The sequence below is a fragment of the Melanotaenia boesemani genome, chromosome 2 (assembly GCF_017639745.1).
Source record: "Melanotaenia boesemani isolate fMelBoe1 chromosome 2, fMelBoe1.pri, whole genome shotgun sequence".
Classification (NCBI taxonomy): domain Eukaryota; kingdom Metazoa; phylum Chordata; class Actinopteri; order Atheriniformes; family Melanotaeniidae; genus Melanotaenia; species Melanotaenia boesemani.
This window is the reverse complement of record NC_055683.1, coordinates 30,943,055-30,962,970: the sequence shown is the minus strand read 5'-3', so window position 1 is coordinate 30,962,970 and position 19,916 is coordinate 30,943,055. Positions and strand designations below refer to the sequence as shown.

General features: G+C 36.5%; 2 protein-coding genes across 5 annotated transcripts in view; both read right to left on the bottom strand.

Moving 5' to 3' along the window:
* Positions 1 to 1,801, bottom strand: part of stat5a (signal transducer and activator of transcription 5a) — a 67,974-nt gene extending 66,173 nt beyond the window's left edge. Inside the window, exon 1 of one of the 2 annotated variants that reach the window (XM_041970364.1) lies at positions 1,641 to 1,801. The gene's annotated coding sequence lies outside the window, so the exon portion shown is untranslated. The remainder of the gene's footprint in view (positions 1 to 1,640) is intronic. The other variant, XM_041970357.1, reaches the window with a different exon arrangement.
* A 2,363-nt stretch (positions 1,802 to 4,164) lies between these two features.
* stat3 (signal transducer and activator of transcription 3 (acute-phase response factor)) lies at positions 4,165 to 18,621 on the bottom strand. Of its 3 annotated transcripts, none has more exons than XM_041970377.1 (24): positions 18,409 to 18,621; positions 15,290 to 15,432; positions 13,187 to 13,430; positions 12,979 to 13,071; positions 12,810 to 12,891; positions 12,636 to 12,736; positions 12,211 to 12,362; positions 11,809 to 11,967; positions 11,581 to 11,673; positions 11,411 to 11,470; positions 11,266 to 11,295; positions 11,084 to 11,177; positions 10,944 to 10,991; positions 10,765 to 10,848; positions 10,193 to 10,291; positions 9,893 to 10,028; positions 9,755 to 9,807; positions 9,569 to 9,663; positions 9,252 to 9,391; positions 8,937 to 9,158; positions 8,759 to 8,801; positions 7,880 to 7,939; positions 6,792 to 6,889; positions 4,165 to 6,586 (listed from the first exon to the last, which is right to left on the bottom strand). In XM_041970377.1, the coding sequence occupies exons 2-24, from the start codon at positions 15,415 to 15,417 to the stop codon at positions 6,546 to 6,548; spliced, it is 2,355 nt and encodes a 784-aa protein (XP_041826311.1). In that variant the 5' UTR covers positions 15,418 to 15,432; positions 18,409 to 18,621; the 3' UTR covers positions 4,165 to 6,545. The 3 variants fall into 3 exon arrangements, with proteins under 3 accessions (XP_041826311.1, XP_041826306.1, XP_041826322.1); XM_041970372.1 differs by having other exon boundaries at positions 15,290 to 15,428; XM_041970388.1 differs by lacking the exon at positions 7,880 to 7,939 and having other exon boundaries at positions 15,290 to 15,428; positions 18,409 to 18,620.
* Positions 18,622 to 19,916: the final 1,295 nt, after the last annotated feature.

Below are 19,916 nucleotides of genomic sequence, written 5' to 3'. Positions count from 1 at the left end.
CCAGAAATACCTCAAAGAATAACATGATGAACTAATTACTGCAGTTGCTGATTCTTTTGCTTTTGTAATTAAATGACAAGTTTCAGTACAACTTAAAAAAAACACCTAGGATCAAAATGGGAAGGTATCACTATAACAACCCCTATAGCTGTGATAAGGAAAAAACATTCAAACACAGTTCAGGTAACAAGGAGGAATTATCACACAGGGCGGAACAAATTATCACATTTTCAATTACTCTGAGTCATAGGAGTGTATGAGGCAGTGCCAGCTTGACTGTAGCAGTCCAGAATTTCTCTCTCTCTTTTTCAGTATTCAGAGTGCAACAAAATCACAAACGATATCATGAAGCTGCAGCCACTGAAGGTAAGCTTATTTGTATAGTCACACATAAATAAGTACAAATGTACTCTCTCAAAGCGCAAGGTATTCTTGGAAATGACAAATACACATCAAAACATCTGTGACATTTAAATTCTGACTTTAAGCTCACAAAAACACCAGGGTCTTGCATCACAAGTTCTCCCTTCCAGCTTTGACAGTCTGCTTTGTTTTGACCTTTATAAACCGTCCTTTGATGCGTTTTCACATATCAACACATAACAAACAGGGAACGAAATGTTTTACACTATCATACATTTGGTAGGTAAAGTTCAAATGGATTGCGCAAACCTGATGAAGACTATCACTCTATTATAAGGTTGTTTAAAGTTTTTTATATTCATGTTTTTTTTTTATTCTTACATAAACCTAAATTATTACTAGTTTTAATATGATCTCTATATGTAGGAAGGGGTCTATGTTGTTGTATAAACAGTGGTAGTTGGTAAGCTACTTTTCTAAAAGACACTGTCAAATAACTGTAGCTTATTTCCCAAAAACTGAAACTAGAGCAGCATAAAGTAGCAGCATGTAGCGGTAGTTCAAAGGATGTCACTTTTGAAGCATTATGACACAACTGGCTCCAAAGTAGACCATTTACAGGCTTCCAGCACGTCAAAACCGTGCGTGTCTGGTACACACTGGTTATCTTTATGGTCCTATTTCACATCGAGACTTGATGTCTCGTGTAGAGACGCACAGTAGGGTTAAGCCTGCTCAAAGTATGTGAGGCTGAGAGAGAGGCTAGCTTGAACCTAAAGAAAACTTAGTTTAAAAATAAAAAAATATATATTTATATAGAGGCTATGTTACTACAGTGTGACACTGTTATAGCCCACAGTAAGAATTTTTAGTCCAATGTTCGCTTTACACGCATATTTTAAAGGGCTATCTCTAATTATACAAGATCAATGTCAACAAGTAAGATGACAGTGGGGCTGCGCGGACACGCTGTCAGCCCGTGATAATATAGACACGCTATATGTTAGAGAGACTCTTTTCTAAAGGGGAACCTGCCTGTTGATTCAACGAAAAGAAAGAAAAGTAACACACAATCAAAACCAAACACAATTTTTTTCTTATATGCATCTAGTTTGGTTCTCGGCGTCTTCGGACGGAGGAGCGCTGTTGCACTCGCAGTTTGTTTACAAATCGCTGTCAGAATATCATTTCGCCACGGAGAGAGTCAGAGCGACGAGGCGCGGACATTCACCTCCGCACATAAAACGCTTTCAAACAAATTAAACTGCGACACTCACCTCTATGGAGCGAGTAAAGTTGCTGTCCTTTTTCATAAAATGAGGGGAGAGTGCACAGCGACGTGAGCAACCTACAACGGGAATTTCTCCGTTAGTCAGTTCCGTTCCCAACAGTTCTCTATACAGTTCACGGCTCTCAGACTCTGCCTGTCTTTGACTAACCGCCCACTTCCGGCGATACTTGTACATCTGTCAGGAGCCCGTTTCTGCGGATGTCTATGTGATGACTGAATTCTGGGCATTTGAGGTGAAAGCAGTAGCAAAAAAAAAAAAAAGGAACCTAGTCATTTATTGTGGGATAGGTCTACATATAGAATCTTAATTTGAGGCAAGTAGTGCCCAGAGCAATCTACCCCAAAAGACTTTGATCAAGCTTGGCAATAATATCTGGTGCAACAATTTACAGCCTCTTACCAAATACAAATAAAAACAATCACTTAACGTCGTTCAGCGTTGTAGATAATAATAATAATAATAATAATAATAATAATAATAATAATAATAATAATAATAATAATAATAAAATAATAATAATAATAATAATAGCTGCTAAAAGGTTGACAACAAATCGCTCGGTCTGATTTAGTCAAATTCACAATAACCTAAATCTTCTTTTCAACTCGGTGCTTCACTCTCAACATGGAAAATGGCGACGCCCTCTGGTGATTAGCTTCTCTGTCCTAATGATTTAAATGTAATCATAATGTCAAAAGCTTTTCTATTTTCTCTCTCTTTTCTGTAGTTAATTTAAAATATTATTTGCCATGAAACCTCAATCTCATGTGTTCCTCTTAGTTAAAGCATTATTTAGGCTTTCAAAAGCAGAAATTACTTGTTTAAAACATTACTGACTTGAACTTTACATTTTTTTCATATTTCTCATCATAACTTGTCTATTAGACCCAGACTGAGAACCAAAAAACTGAGGATGGCAGACACCAAAGATAAACCTGCCAAAATTAATTAGAAGACTATGAGTGCCTCAAGGGCACTATGCATATAGAGCTACACAAAAATAGAAAAAGACCACATCCACCAGTAAATATTGTGGTCTATTTAATTAAATTTAATAAATTCATGTGGCTTAACCCATAAAGTCCAAATATAGTCCTTAATATTTAAGTATGTCTTCATACTTAAATATTAAGGACTACAGAAAAAGAAAAAGAAAAAGAAGAAAGTTTTGACTGTTGTCGATGAAAAGCCCCCCTTCTTGCTGCAGAGTTTAATGACATCACTTCCATAGATCCACCTCAAACAGTCATCTTTTATAGCTGCTGTCATTCTCAGTTGAACACACAACACATGCAGTCTGCTTGATTCTTGCGTTTGATTGGATGCAGGCCAAAACTGAAGGGTGACAGTTGCTTCCCCAGACAGCTGAGTCAGCAGCTGTTGACAGTAATAGCTGCACATCTCAACACCCCCTCATCTCGGCAAGCCCATCTGTGTTTATTTCCTATACCCTAGGCAAACCAGAAAAACACAAAGCTATGTGAGCTGGTGCTGTTGAGCAAGGCAGAACATCAGTGATGCAGAAACTGCCTTCTTCTGTTTGTTTACAGTTTTATCTCAGCTGTTACGTACTCTCAGTAGGACTCATGGGAATACTGGCAGCCATAACACTGCTGATCACATCACGGCTGTGTGAAAGAAGCAGAGGTGCACATGAATAATGTGGGGTTTCCAGGCAGGGAAGTCCAGTGAACATGTATTGAAGAGAAATTCTTCCCCTAAAATTAGGAACCATTGTGACAGCTCATCTCTAAAGCTCCTAAAGGTCTTCTCATTTTTTGTTTTTTGAAGTTTTATTATAATGGTCTTTTTTGTGTGTTTTATCTCCATGGTGAAACAAAGATTTCAGGGAGAAAAACAAATTTGCTCTGTGCATTGTTCTACTTGATATTCTTTTACCTTTAATTTAAAAGGATGCGGGTTTAATTATCTGTGCAAATGTTATTTAATTCACTTTCATCCAAGAGTGAGCAGGTCAAAATGCTTAACTTTCACAAATTTAGTGTGGGAAAGCTCATAAAAGATAAGATCAAAAGAAATGTTCTAGTTCACATTCACTGCCGCTCTGCACGTCATCAACTTTCAGAGCTTTTTTTGAGCAATTTCTTCTTTACTGGGGTGTATTGTTAGCGCTTCTAATTCCAGTCATGAACTCTTTATTTTTTCGTTCCTGGTATTCAGCCGGTCAGTTTGCTCTTACTGCTACTGTGACTGGCTTTTGCTTAAACTTTAGAATTAAGTTTACTTTACAAAAACCTTTATTTTTGCTCCTCTGAATCAAAGGAGCATTTTTTCTTTGTCATTCTGTAGCATAAATTAAATTAGGATACTAAACTACTGAACTGAGCTTTAGAGTTCAGCTATGAGCCAAGTTGGGCCACGTAGCATCATACATCTTCATTTGTTTTATATTTGGAGTATATTCCAAATACACAGCAGAGCTGAGCAAACTGGCACTCTTACGTGTGATGAACATGCAGTGCAGAACAGCAAGACCACGACGCAGCGGTTAAACTCAGACAGTTGATTTATTTACATACAGCTGTTTTTCCTGTTGTAACATGATTAAAAATTCCTAATTCAGAGTGTTTCATGTATGAAAAACATACTTCTATTTTTAATTCTTATATGTGCCAAGCAAACAATCAAGGGATTTCCTCAAAAAAATCATTTGATCCTGCAGCTCAATGTCAGCGCTTGAATAAATTTAGCATTACTTTTTTTTTTTTTTTTTTTTTAAATGACTAACTCAGACATTTAATCTTTGAAACTAGAATGTAACCAAATACTAAACCAAATGACATTTTTTAACTGGGATACACATTAAAGGCAAGCTTTCCTGCTTCACTTACTTCTAACTTATTAAGTCTTAGTCCACTCTGATGTGAAGCATGGAGCTGTGGTCCATGAATATGCTGCCAGCGCAGCATTAGTTATTCTCTGTTTGAAAATAACTAACATGAAACATTTTCCTTTCAACTGGCAAAATTGCTACAACTCTCATCAGTCAGATAAAATCAAAAACACATCTGATGTCCTTTTTCACCTTACTTGTTTGTCCTCCAGCTATAATCAACCTGCTGATAAAACATAGTCCATACCACAATTTTTACAAAACATACTATTTACCTTTTCAGGCTATTAAGTAGAAAGTGTTAAGTTTTGCATCCTCAATGTAGGTGTCTCCATATCAGCAGTGGTGCTCCAATTTATAAAATGGGCATAAAAGAAAAGGCTGAGGCTAAAATGAATTCTGAAAACTGCCTCTCTGATTGACCTGAACAGCTACAAACACCCGAGGAAACTTATAAACTCAAAGGGTTGTCTGGAGGTGCATGCACGTTCTCTCCGATCGGACGACGGAGACAAACTTGTAAAAATGACAATAAATAGTAATAATAAAAGTATTAATGATGTTATTCATATAACCTCTTGCTGGCACGATTTACAGAGTAAGCAGGGTGTGATGTTACTACCTGTTGAGAATATAGCAAACTAAAGATTCTCACATGGTATAAAAAGAAGTCAAAAGTACATTTCCAGTCGCTTGTGGTGTTTCAATGTAATCCTGTTCCAAACCCAGTAAATGTTGACAAGATTGATTAATTAAAATGATTTATTTACAATTTAAATACTATGCTATTGAACTGAGAAGCCATTTAGTGTGCTATTGTCAATTTATAGGAAAAAAAAAAAAACAATAAAAAACGGGTAATATATGCTAAGCAAGAGTTTTAGATCTACTATTTTCTCCTCTGCAGTATCCGAACTATTTTTTTTATCTCACCAGTGTGCATTCTGGCAAAGCACTAAAATACAAGTTAAACATAGCAAATAACAGCGTCAAAAAATAAAGAGTTAGTGACACTAGTGCTGGCCATCGGCGGCAGGAAAATAAGCATCTCCACGAAAAAACAAAGAAACCTCTTGCTGGCACTGTGAAAAGGTTAACTAATCAATGTTGAAGATTAAAGAAAAATACTACACATTTAATTGTGTGCACTCTTCATGTCTCATAATACCAGGTGAAATCAGGCAAAACAAGAATATTCAACTACAGATTTTAAAACCAAACCCATTTCATTTGATTAAAAAAAACAAAACAGCATTTGAGTGAGAGAAACTCATCTACATTTACACTTAATACTTTTCACACAGCAGTATAAGGAGGAAATAAGTTTACAGAAAAAACCTAATGAGTTCTGAAAATCCCTAGATCATTTTCTATTACACCGTTGAAGTGGCTCTGAGAAATATATGTTCTGTTCTGTGTAAAAATCATCATGAAACAGAAACTATTTTAACCATGATAAGGAGGAACCACTGTAACATCACACATTTGGCAGGGACATTGTGGAAAAAGACCATTAAGTACCAGTACAATTCTAAAGCAGCACATAGCTTATACAACAATTTAACTCATTGCATTTCTGTATTCAAAGAAAACACATTAATTCATAACCATTTAAAATGTCAACAAAGCACAAATACAACATTCTCAAAAATATAATTCCTTATGTGTATATGTTTTAAGACACTTAAAAACAAACAAAAGCAGAGACAAAATGTTGCTTAAAATACAACCAGTCAGCATACACTATTAAGACTCTCACACTTGGCTACAGGATAGTCCAAAAGTACATAAGAGGCAATTTTTTTCCCCTTTTTTTTTTTTTTTTTTTTTTTTTTTTAAAAAAAGGAACATATCTCAAATTCTTTCATCCTCCCTATTCCGTGAAAATTCTTTTTATTAAATTTTTTCTAAACACAGAAAAAAGAAATAAACTGTACAGGCATTCTGTGTGTACAGAGTGAGAAATAAATCATTGCTTCACATAAAAGCAGATCCCAATGAGAAAAAAAAGAAACTGGTGAGGGTGATAATTACATTTACATAGGTGATGCTACATCCATGTCCGAAGTGAGTGAATCTACAAAATACGAAAAAAGAAGCAGTTAATAGCAGCTGTGTATTAATGTCAACACAACAGGTTAATTATTTTTATGTATAATGTTATTTGAGGCACTTGGTTTTGATAATAAAAAGGTTAAAAAGGACACAGTTGGGAATTCAATATGTAAATGAGTGTCCTCACATATATAAATACATGTGTGTGGAGGCAGTAAGTGACTCACCCAAATTTCCTGGATTAGCTTCAGGGTCATTGTGCATCAGAGAGTCGAGAGTGCGAGGGGACATGGGGAACAGGTCACTGGTGTTTCCCAAGTTTGTGCTGTGAACAGATAAACAAAATACACAACACTGAGAGTTAATGTGTTACATTTAGTATAACTAATACAACGTCTTTGTCTCAACAGTTTACCATGAGATGAGCAAGTCTGATAACATCATGCTAACGTGGCTGCCACAAGTGAAACACTTGTGCTTCTGCTTTTGTAAATGTATCAGTTTTATTAGTAAATGAGTCACTATTTATTTATAACCCCCGATTTTGTCAGTATGAAATGTCATGCTTAGAAAGAAACAAAAACCCAGATGGAAGATGTGTAGTTCATTTCTGTAGTGAAATGGAATTAATTTTAAATGTATTTTATGTGAAAACCATAATACATACAAATCAAGCAAAAAAACAAACAAAAAAAAACTGGACAGTTACTGGTTTTATCTGGTTTTTTGCTATGTTGAGTACGGCGGCACAAAAGACACAATGAAGAATGTTAAAGAGTTACTTTCCAGTCAGTATCACAGCCGTTGCTGGGGACAGTGCATTAAGTGGATCGAACATTACTGAGTTTCTCTTTTTAGGATGAACAAAACCCTTTCCTTGTTTTGTTTTTTGTTAAGTTTTTTTTTTGTTATGTTTCTTTCTTTTGTCCAACTTGCATTGGCTTTTCCACTGATATGGAATTTTGTTTGAAAATAATACTATTATAATCTGAAATCTTTACTCGCTTCGCCTTAAACAATTACAGCTAAAGTCATTTGGATAGTTTAACTCATGCAAACGGCTCTGGCAGGAGGATTATGACAAAACATCTGGTAAGCAGGAGCAGAGACGTGAAAGAAAATAAAAAAAATAAACTGATGAGTGGTAAGTGAGATGCTCTTGTATTAGAACCAGGAGCAGTGGCTGTGAGTAGGGCACAAAAAACAGAAACGATACAATTCCAGCTCTAGCATCTGTGAAGCTCATCCATGAAACATACAAAGTGACAAAATACACAAACAGCCCTACATGCCACGTCCCCCCCAAGCGGCCTACCCTGGGAATCCGTTCCCAAGCAGCTCACAGTCCGGCAAGTCCGTGAACACGGAAGGACACCTACGGAGACAGGTCAGGATCTCACTGAGCAGACCTCACAATCCACCAGCACTCTATCAAACCCACAACTAACTAAAGAAAATGCAAATAAACAAAACTGGCATGATTACACACTCCCCTGATGTTAGTCAACCTCACACTAGCACCCTCACCTGCAACTGACACTTCACTCCTCTGCCTTCATGTGTATTTATCCATTTATTTATGTATTTAACAAGCAATAATAATTCAGTATTTTTAATTAAATATAACTTATGAAAGTCTAATATTTCATTCTTGGAATTTCATAAATTTTTCTTGGGTAACGAAACCTTTTTAGGTGAAAAAAAAATTGTTTTTTTTTTTTTTAAGTATACACTTAAACAGCTAATTCAGTTATGTGGCGCCTTTCTACTTGAATAAAGACAGAAGTTAATATTAGAATAGCAAATAATAATTCACAACACAGCAAGATGGCCCACGTGAACAAAAGTCCATCTTTAGTTGATTCAATACAAAATCTGCAGCTTTCTGGATTCACAACGCCTGGTGTGACCATGGTGATGGTTCCCCCAATGACTGTAGCACTGTCACTGGAAGTGACAATATCTTTGCTCTCGTTTCTTGTGAAATATGCAAATACTGGTCGAATATTTTGCTTGAAGTTTACATCTAGGACAAGAACATATAATCTTTAAATTTCCTCTGGGATTATCAAAGTATTTTGATTCTGATTATAATTAAAATAAGAGCTAGCATACGTAGATGTCACTGGATGGCATGGATGCAAATATTATGACTTAGAGACCAAAAGATAAGGGCAGAGAGATGGCTACTTACGGGGTTACACAGATGAACTTTGTCTTTAAGTAAGGCTGAATAGCTGTTGGGAGAAAAAAGTGTTAAACTGAGCAGAATGATAATGTATTAATAGAGATATACTGAGAATAAAAAACCTGAGAAGAGTGTTTTTCTTTTTCTATAACTAAAAAGATCAAAGGATGAGGTAGTGACTTACCACTTGTTGAGTCTCCTGCTGCCTCAGGTTCGTGAGCTGCTTCTGGCCTGCAGTATTTCCCGAAAGCTTCCTCTTTGTGGATATCAGGATAGAGGTAAACAAGAGGTGAAACCAGGATATTGGTGGCATCCATAATCTTGTAGCCCATGATGATGTCAGCGAAAGACATGCTGTTGAGCTGCTGCTTGGTGTACGGCTCCACTGACTGGATCTGGGTCTTTCCTATGAACAAGCATGAAAGCTCAGAATCAGAACAAAAACAGAAAGTCTTTCATTTAAAAACAGGAAAAGAGAGAAAGCTTTTGTACAGCTCACCGCTGATGTCTTTCTCTACCCAGGTAAAGGTAATGCCCCCCTCCTTGCTGCTCTCACTGAAGCGCAGTAGAAAAGTGCCAGGAGGTTTTGGACTCAGAATGGCTCGCTCCCTCTCCTTACTGATAAAACCCATGATATACCTGTTAACAGGCAACAGGAGGTCAAATGAATACCTTCTAGATTTTAAAAACAGCGAGCCCTTTTGAAGAGCTGTTGACCTTTGCATGTCAAATAGTTTCCACAGTATGGCAGGAAGATAATTAGCAGTTCCAGTCACTTCTCGGTCATGTCAGTGTAAACAAAAAATAACCTCTCACCCTTCATTCCACAGTGCAAGGATATACTTCTTCACCAGGTCAATAATATTGTCCAGCCACACCCAGAAAGAGAAACCTTTGCCAGCCATGTTTTCCTGTAAAGAGGAAGGAAAAAAACAACTCTCACAAGACTATTCTGTGTCAACAAGGCAGACCAAACTATTTATGGTTTTCTTTTTAAAGTACCTTACAAAACTTGGCCCATGTGATTTGACATCCAGAGTAGTTGACGGAAGGTCCTACATGGACAGAGACAGAACACATTTTATGTTAATATGAAGAAAAATTAAATAATTCTTGATTCTTTTAGGCTTATTAACTTACCAAGTAGTTTCTCAGCCAGGGTGGTGAGCTGCTCAATGGTCAGGCCTCTTTTGGTGGTTGAAGAGAATTGCCAACTCAGGACTTCAGCCACCTGGTCCCATGTCCCCACTGGAGGTTTGGTGAAGAAGTTCACATTCTGAGCAGAGAGAGACCCAATGCATCATGTCTTTTTGAAGCAACAAAAGTTCTAGAAGTCTCTAATAAATACAAAGTCTTATGTTGTGATAAATAAAAACAGATCCACAACTCCACTGTAACTCCTGCAGTTTATGACCTTTCCACCAGAGGGTGCTCTCTTACCTTTGGGTGGTTGGTAAGCATGTTGTACCACAGAATGGAAGCCCAGGCATTGGGCATTTGGCAAATGTTTGAAATGACTACCACTGGCAGGGAATGAGTCTGAACATAAAGAGGGAAAATTCATGTCAGTGTGTTTCTTTATCTATTTATGCATGCTTCTGTTTACAACATTTTGTTTTTTCTAACTTCCATTTTTTCTAAACTCAACACAATGATGTGAGAATGTTTCCATTTCTATTTCAATAGACGGTCCCATTCCAGGAATCCTTCAGGATGCTCTCTTAAAAAGACTGCCCTTACACCTAGAAGACCCTTTGACAGCATTTTGATGCAGAGGGGGCTGACCTCAGCAAACAAAGGCAGAATCACTGAGATGCAGAGGGGGTGGCAAATTGCGGGGGCAGGAGACTTAGTAGATGAGTCATTGATTTTTGTGACTAATTGTGCAATCAGTGAACAAAATGTCTATATGATTTAATAATATCTTAGAGTTTGGTGACTTTCAGAGGCGTTTGAAAGTAAAGCTACATAAGCAGAGCTGTCTCAGTTCTTAAAACAAATTGGGTACTCGCCTCCAGGTCTATCTTCAGGCCTTGGTGATAGACTTCCGTCTCAAAAGTGATAAGATGGAGCTCCTCTGTTACAATCAGAGACGCCTAAAGAAATAAGCAAGTTAACACTTAATCAAAAACCCGTCATTTCATGCTAAATAAAAATCCTGAAACCATTAATTTTTTAAACAGATACTTACATCACTATTAGTCCGGCCACCATTACCACACCTTTGTTCCCGCAGGGTCTGCAACATACAGGAAGTCAGTGCTCTACAGTGAGCCATTATCAAATAAGTTTATCACTTCAATCAACAAGATGTTTGCTTCAATAACTCACCAAGTGTTTAAATTCTGCTGACAGGCTGCCATTGTTGGATTCCTCCATGTTCATAACTTTTGTGTTAGTGCCAAGGATGTTAAATTTACGTGACCTGTGAACACAATGGTACGGCAGGAAGTAAGACTCTTCTTTTAAAGGATGTTGATCAAATACTCAAAAGGTTGTTTCTGAAGTCTTACCCTCTAATTGCAGCCACATCACCAGATTCCCTGAAAAATAAAACAGTTATAAGTGGTCATTTCTTTTCATTACTCAAATTCTGTTTAAATGTTCAAAGACCAATATGACTTTATATGGGAAAAACAAACAAACAAAAAAACTCACTTGTCAATGCAAACTTTAATTTTCAGCTGGTAATTGAGTTCAGGAAACTTCACCAGTAGCCTTGAAAAGAAAGAGGAAAATATCAATATTGCAGTTTTAAACAGAAATTGTTGCCAATTAAATGTGTAAAAAAGTGCATTGTGTTTCTGATACTTGAGCTTAAATCTTACCTGACTTTATTTGTGAACTGCACTCCTGTTTTTATGACCAGAGGTCTGTCTGGATGCATGGGCATGCATGGCTGTCTCTCAACCACAAACGCACTATAACAACAACAAGATCATATTTAATATATTTTCAGCAAGGGTCATTAAAAAATATATGGCAAACAGTATTTAATTTATAAACTGGATACTAAAAGCTGCGCTCATTTGTGAGTGGAACTCTGAACTTGGTACCTCTTCATGAGGTTTCTGAACAAATCCACAATCTTTTCCTCCAGGGCGGGCCGGTGCTGAATGATGGGGTCTCCTTTGTAAGACACCTTCTGCTGAAGCTCCTCAAGCTTCTTGATCTGCTGACGAATCTGAAGCTGGGACTCAGCCAAGGATGTGATCCTGATGAGAAACTTAGTTTTAGTAAAACATTTTTAAGATGTATACTGATTGACAAGCATATTATATCAGTAACCTTTTCATTAATGCTCTTGAAGATTAAGGAAGACCCACAGGATAATCAAAGCATTGTGGAGTCTAATGTCAAGAGTAAGTTGGTTATTATTATTTACGTACTAAATTAAGTAACAGAAATGTGTTAGTTAAGCTAAAGAAATATCTATTTTTGTTCTTAAAACTGGTTACCATGTTTCAAGGCGATCGAGGCATATGTTTGGTGGGCCTCCAATGCAGGCGATTTGCTGTCTTCTCTTCCAGTCCGCCAGTTCTTCATCTGTTAGATTCTTCTGTACATAATCCATGGCAGTCAGCAAACCACCCATCTCAGTCACAATTTGCTAGAAGATAACAAGCACAACACACAATAAACAAGGGGAAAGAAAGTGATCTTTCCATTTGTGCTAGTCAGGTATGTCAAAATGGGAGTGTACTTAACCAAACAGAGGTACCGTTCCAGTTCTTTCTATTTTCCTTTTGCCAATGTCTTAGATGTGTAAGCACACAACACACTCTCTATAACCCTACAATTTGCCAATTATTGTATCCTTTGCTCCACTGAGAAGGCTTAAGAAAACTCCAGGCTTTTAATACAATAAAGAATTAGCACCCACCCTCCTGAGCTGGTCCAGAGCACTCAGCATCTGCTCAAGCTGAGCCATCTTCTGTCTAGTGGCAGCTGCCTGGCTATTTCCATTTAGGTCCTGGGATAATTCTGAAAAGAGGATAAGCATAAGCGTTCATTTTCGTCTATAAAAAGGTACCTGAAAAAACTTGCTAGAGCATACCTCCTTGGCTCTTCAGGGTTTTGTAATTAAAGTCAAAGTCATCTTGCAAGTTTTCAAGCATCTTCATCTTTTGTTCCATATCCTATAGATAAACAGTATTACTAACAGTATTCATCAGTATTGATACTCAGTGTAAAATATTAATTTGTGACTCTCCGATCAAACTAACCTGCACTCGCTTCCTGATGTCTTGAAGGTTGTGCTCCAGTATTTGCTGCTTCTCTGTCACCACTGTCCCAGTTGGATGGGCTGCCTGTCCATCCTGCAAGATATTCAGAAACGTGTTGAAATGTAGAGTTATTTTTGCTAACTCATACTTATCAATGACATTTGTTTTTCAAGTAATATCACAAGTATAAAGTAGTAATTTTACGTACCTGTGAAGCAGAAGTGGCTGTCTGCAGCAGTCTTTGCTCCTCCCACAAACAACGCGCAACAATGCGGGCGATCTCCATCGGCTTCTCCAGGTATTTGCTCTGCAGATGCTGTTTAATCCTGCGCAGGTTATGTTGGTAAAGTACATTGTTCTCCTGCAGGAAACGGCTATACTGCTGGTCTATTTCTCCCAAGAGGTTGTGGAAAACCAGGGTGGCATGTGATTCCTTGTTGGCAGCATAGGCCCTTGGAAAAGAGAAGGTAAAATAACCAGTTTGTTCTCACACAAAATTCCCATCAACCATGAGAAATTAATTTCTTTAAAACCTTTGAGAGCTTTTACAATATTGTGCAAACTTTGTAAGATATAAGAAAAAAAAAACACAAGCACATTTTGTTAGAAAAAAAATCACTTGTGAGAACAACAAACTCTAAACTTCGTTGTATCTCTACCAGAGGGGTTCAGTTATGGAAAAGCTGCAGTGAGGCCATGAAATCATGTCAATCAATAGGAAGCTTTAAAAAAAATGATAAAGATACAAAGTGACTGAGACTTATTAAAAGCAATCTATATTATTTATATTTATTTATTATGAGAAGGTACTAATTTAATTGTGTATTATGGTTTGTACTGTGCTTAAATATCCTGATTAAATGATGTGAAAGTGTCAATATTTACGTTATTATTGACAAAAGGGGTTTTGGACTAAAGTATTTTACTTCATCCTAAATCCTTTTCGAACTCTAAAAGTTTTGATTTTAAATGTTCACTTTTTGTGTTTTAACTTTTAGCTCAGAAAAAACAAAAAAAAAAAAAAAAACATAAAACATTAGAGGCCTGTTTCTTTTAGTAAGAACATTAGGGATGGTTCAGAGTAAGCCAAGATGAGGCCTTAATAATATAATAATAATTTAATAATAAATAATATCAAAAGTTCAAATAAATATATGTTTATTCAAATATTCATGAGCGTGTTTCAATAACTACGTAAAAGACATTTAAAACAAGCCTTGATTAACTTTTCATTTTGTACATGACAAATACAATCAAATAGAAAGTGATCATAAAACAAACAAATCTCCCACATCTGAATGCTACTTATCTAACTGAAGTGTTGCATCTGGCTGCAGGTCCTTCTTGGTAGCTGCAGAAGCAGAGACATTAGCTCTAAAGCATTTCCTTTCTACATACAAAAAGGGTCTGGAAAGCTTGTTTAATCAAAATAAATCAGTGGAGTCCTCCTGTCTGCAGGTGATGCATATTGGTCTTTAATTAAATAATCCAGATAGTCCAATGTCCCCAGTAAACAATTCTAAGCAGAAGTTAAACGTTCCCCTTAGAAGGATTAATTAAAGAATCAACTTTGTATTAGATTAGCTCTAATCATCCCTCTTGCAAGCTTAGTTTAATCCAGAATACGCTAAAACTTATGTGTACTTATTTAAGCCAAGTCTCTGCAAGTTAGGGCTGGGCAATATATCGAGATTTTCACATATATCGAGGCTTTATCAGACGCAATATAGAAGGAGGGAATATTGTTTATATCGAGATATCTTGTTTTGAGTTAAAAGCATCTTTTCTTTTCTTTTTGCACAGCTGTATTTTTGTTATGCTCATTGAAAAGTATTTTTAATTTATTTTGTTTTAGGAGCATTTAATTTCACATAAAGGTACTTTCATTTCAGTCGGCTGTTTTAATGCACATGTGCTGCTGATCCTTAATAAAAGTATATTTAGCACTGAAGGCTTTGGTTACTTGACAAAAAAAAAAAATAATTATATCGAGATATATATCGTATATCGTAATTCAGGAAAAAAATATCGAGATGTAAGATTTGGTTCATGTTGCCCAGCCCTAAAAAATAAATGGGTAAAAAAAAAATATCAAAATATGAACTTTATATTTATATTGCCAAACCCTAGGGAAAAGTAAAGGAGTGATGATGAATGCAAAAACACAGTGGCTTCTTATGGTGAAGTCATGGAAAATGGTTTACTGCCAGTCCGTTCAAAACGTAAGATGAAATTGGTTTTACTCATCTTAACATACAGGAAAACAAAATGTAATTTTATTGCAAAGCCAATGATTTCAATTATTTCTCACCAGTCCTGACTCTCAATCCATGGGGCAAGAAACTGCCGTAGCTCCATTGGGAAGCTGTCACTGTACAGGTGGTAGAGCTGCTCCAGATACCTGGTCTCCAGCTGCTGTAACTGGTTCCACTGGGCCATTCTGACATACACTGCCTCAAGCCAAAAAGAAAAAACAGGAATTAAATGAAGACCTTTAAGAAGACACACAGTGATAATGGTCTCCCACACTTCAGGAGAACAAATGCTCTCAAACCTGCAGGAAATGGCTAAATATCTCGTTTTCTCTGAAAATGATGACAGACCAGTGGGAGGCCTCCTATTCAGCACAATCACTTCCTGTTCACTGAACCACTACGCCTCCACCAAGAAATATAGGCTGACACGAACAGCTGTTAGCTTTCTGAGCAGAAAGAAGTCAATTATCATGACTGAGGTTTTGCTCCAAAAGTGCTTGCTAGTAAGACTGAAAACCCACACTTCATCAGCCTTCACAAAGCAACAAAGGCATGGACTCAAATTCAAAGAATCATTTCATTTCATCGAGTAATGTCCCTTTATTAGTCATTTAATATTTACTTTCATAAAACCTATAGTGCAACTTGAGCAATACTCTCATTAATTGTCAAGCACCTGCTTGCAGAGGCAAGTACTATCCTTGAGATCAATGTGATAGGGTCTGCCAGCATTCTCTTTGGTTCAGGAGCAGGTTATATTGCTCCCTGGAGGAATCCAGACCACATGCTAACAATGAACAGGAACTATATAAATCTAACAAAAAAACTGTCTCCATTACCTACCATAGAATATGACAAACTGAAGCCTTTGTCCGTGCTTAAATAACAATGTGGATATTGTTGCATTATCATCCAAATAGTTTACTGGTTATATGCACTGCACCATACTGTGTTGTGGAATGGACATGACAGAATTAACCCATACACCTAGCAGTTTACCAAAGCTCTTGTCCTTGATAACTGATTACACAGAAATGTTCATAACAAGTAACTACACAACATTTTGTTCTCTGTAGTCTAGAATGCTCTTGCTGAAAAAGGAGTAAGCTGTTGTTAACATTTGCTAACATTAAAACTAAGACCTTAATTGGCTTTCTACAAATCAGTCTAATATCATCAATACTTATCCATCTAAAAACAACATTACCGACAGCCTTAAATGTGTATAGTTAGGCAAGTCTTGTCTAGCTTTTGTCAGTGCTACATTCATTTCCTTTTTCCCCACAGCACGGTAGTAATTCTGAAAAACTGTAGATATATAACGCATGTGACTCAGATTACTAATGATAGCCTCTATTCTTCTTTCTTGGTATTGTGGCCTTATTCTGATAGAATATGACAGTATAAGTGTTAGTAATTTGATCAGCGTTTGACTGATTAAAATAGCTCCAAAGGGGAAAAAAAGTGTAGTGTAATGGACTATATAAGATTACATAGACATACATAGTATACTGGTAGTTAATTGCAAAATTTCATCCTGTATCATAACCATTTGCATACAACTTAAATTATAACCATCCCTTGAGTAAATCAATTCAATGTCCCAAGAAAATGCAGGACTTAAACAATTATTTTCACTTAAAAATGTATAAGGTTTTTTTTTTTTTAAGCATACTAAAACCGTAACTATATGTGTCACAAAGGCTTATGGTTTTCAGATGAGCCATGTTCCTCTTTCACTGACATGTGAAAAGATGCTTACCTATGGTGTGAATTTCTTGGTATGCTAAAACCAAAAGGGGATCAACTCAAAGGACTGCTAACTCATGAGCAACACAAAGCTAATTCTTTCAATTTTCCTGAATATATAAATACTGTCTCAATCCATAAAATAATAGCTATTGAGGAGTGCTGAGTTAAGTTTGGAAGGGTCTTGCTGTATCATCTGCTTCTTTTACCATCTTTCTCAATGCACTGCTTTGATTCAGCTCATCAATGTGGTAGTTTATGAGCAAAGACCTTTCAGGAAGCTCATCAGAATGATTAATAATCAGGAGTGCACAGTCACAGAGAAAATACAGTACAGTTTCATTATAAACAAAAGTAAAAAAAAAATATCTAAAGGCTAATTTGTATGTAAGCTGATACATTAATGGCCCCTGAAGTCTGAACATATTGTCTCTTAGTCTATTTAAAATGATAGATGATGGGGATCTTTGGCATGATGTTCATGTTTCACAAATATTGATTGATGCAAAGCAAGAAGCGAGAAGTTAGGTGTGTTTGTCCACTGTCCAAAGCATACAAATAACAGGCACTTACTGGTAAAGAACAATGTGATTCCTTAAATTATGTCATGAGATATTCCAGGAAGTACTTCCTTGAACTAACAAAGGAAACCATAACTATGCCAAGTTTTCTTTTGAATTCTTTCTGCAAACCAGTGTGAGAATAAAGTGGTTGTCATTACATAATCATAGAGGTTATTGTGTCTTTCTATAGCAGCAATAATTTTCTATCTAAAAGCAATGTCTGCTAATATTGCTGTAGACCAATTAACTACATCACTAGAGCTTTTTTGTAAAATGTAACTCAAAGTTAAAATTATGTTACAGTATTGACGTATTTGCTTTGTGGAATAGAGGGATCAAATACTTGTGCTGGTGGAGATGGGCGTGACAACAGATTACAAACAATACATCACGACTAGAATTTCACTGGATCAAAATATGCACCCAAGGGAATATTTCTTTGCACAACCCCTAAAATTTATACATGGATAAGTAAATCTAGAGCACATGAGCAAAACTGAAAACATAAATATACAAGACCTAGTCTGGGCATAATGAATATAATATCATTTAATTTAAAATATGCAAGCAGCAATCATAAGGTTTAAGTAAAATGTAGAAACACTAACTTATATAACACGATGGGCACAAGATGTTTCTCCAGCATGAATAACTTATGACCTAGCTACAGTGTAGCAACTGCAGTTTTTGTAGCGTTATGCACTTCAAAGGCAGGCATGCTTTAACGTGGTCTGCCGTGACACTTGAACGCCAATGACAAGAGCTTGGATCTTTTTTTTTTTCTTTTTTTTTAAGAAAGAAAGAAAGAAAATAAAATTTATTAAATAACTCCCAAATGCAGAAGTCGATGTTTAGTCGCTTACCTGAATCGTTGTCACTTCTTTGGAAAGTTTTTTCGGCCAAGAACGGCTATCTGTCAATTAAAACACACTGACGGTAGCAGTCAGTGACACCTTTGCTAAAAGTTTTACCCACATAAACGAGGGATCGCACTCGGAAAAAAAGGTTGTAACTCTTGCTATTCTCTTGCCAACACGAGAAGCACTTCTTCGACGCAAGTACTTGTCACCCAACCCACCACCTACACTGCAGTTTTTCCACCCAAACATACCCCGTCGTTTACTTTATTGACGCTTTCAATGTCCAATACTAGTCGACAGTTCTGCTATAACCAATCAAAATACGTTCATGAGGAATAAGAGGCGGGATATAACAGCAAGTTTGGTTGAGAATCTTGTGTTTACTGCTGGCGCAACTGAGCTGTTCCCTTGAACAAACCCTCCCTGCTGATGGCCCATCAAAAGCAGTAGTTTTGGAAGGAGGATGTATATTCAACAGAACAGCTAGCTTGGAAGTCATCTGAGTTACGGGCAATGCTTACGTCATCGAGTTTAATACCCCTGTACTGTTCACTACTGATATCAACCAGATAAAGTTCATTGACAGATTTGTTAAAACCACCTCACAATACCCAATTAGAAGAAATAAACTCACACACACAATAAAAGTAAAGAAACATGAAGCCTAACTGGCAGTATTAAATTTGCCTTTATTCATTGTGAAGATGCCTTAATTACAATACAATCCAATAGAACATGGCTAATATGTAACACCAATGGCTACTGTGTGACATATAATGTATTTACTTAAACCTTGTTTAACCATTTGGCATACTTTTAAGAGGCATTTCAGTTTTGTTTTTAATAACCAGTACCTCAAACAAGACTAAATCTACATTGTGGTAAGAACATATTTCTTCAAAGCAAGTGTCTGGCAGGACAGCTTAGAAGTATTAATACAAAGATAAAGTTATTAAAATTGTAAATTTGTGTGCTCTTGCCAGCCTGTAACTGATTATCCCTTTTATTATTATTATTATTTTTATTGATGACATTTCATTTTTGTGCTTTGGAAAATGGTGTTCATGCATATTTTTTCATCATACATTTACAATTCCTTTTCTTTCTCTTTCTCACTATTCTCCACCATGCTCAGTGTTCAGAGCAAGCACTCTCTTTAATTGCATTTCCCCACCCATTGATTATTTTAATGGTGTTCCTTGCTGCACACAAGGGCTCAATGTACCTTCAGCGCATCAAGGTCACACTAGTCTGTAGGGAGGGAAATAGAAGCGATACACTTACCTTCTTTCTGTCTGGAACATTATTGTGCGCTTGCCTTTCATAATCTAAACTGGCAATGCTTGCACACCACCACTGAAAGTGTGCATCAGGTTCAAAATACATTTCACTTGTCACGGTTTCCTTTCATCCAGCATGTCTCTCTTCTCCTAAAATGACAGCTTTGTTTTACAATTTATGAACAGGTGACTTTTTTAGTCAGAGTGGCCAGTCATTTTTATTTTTCAGAG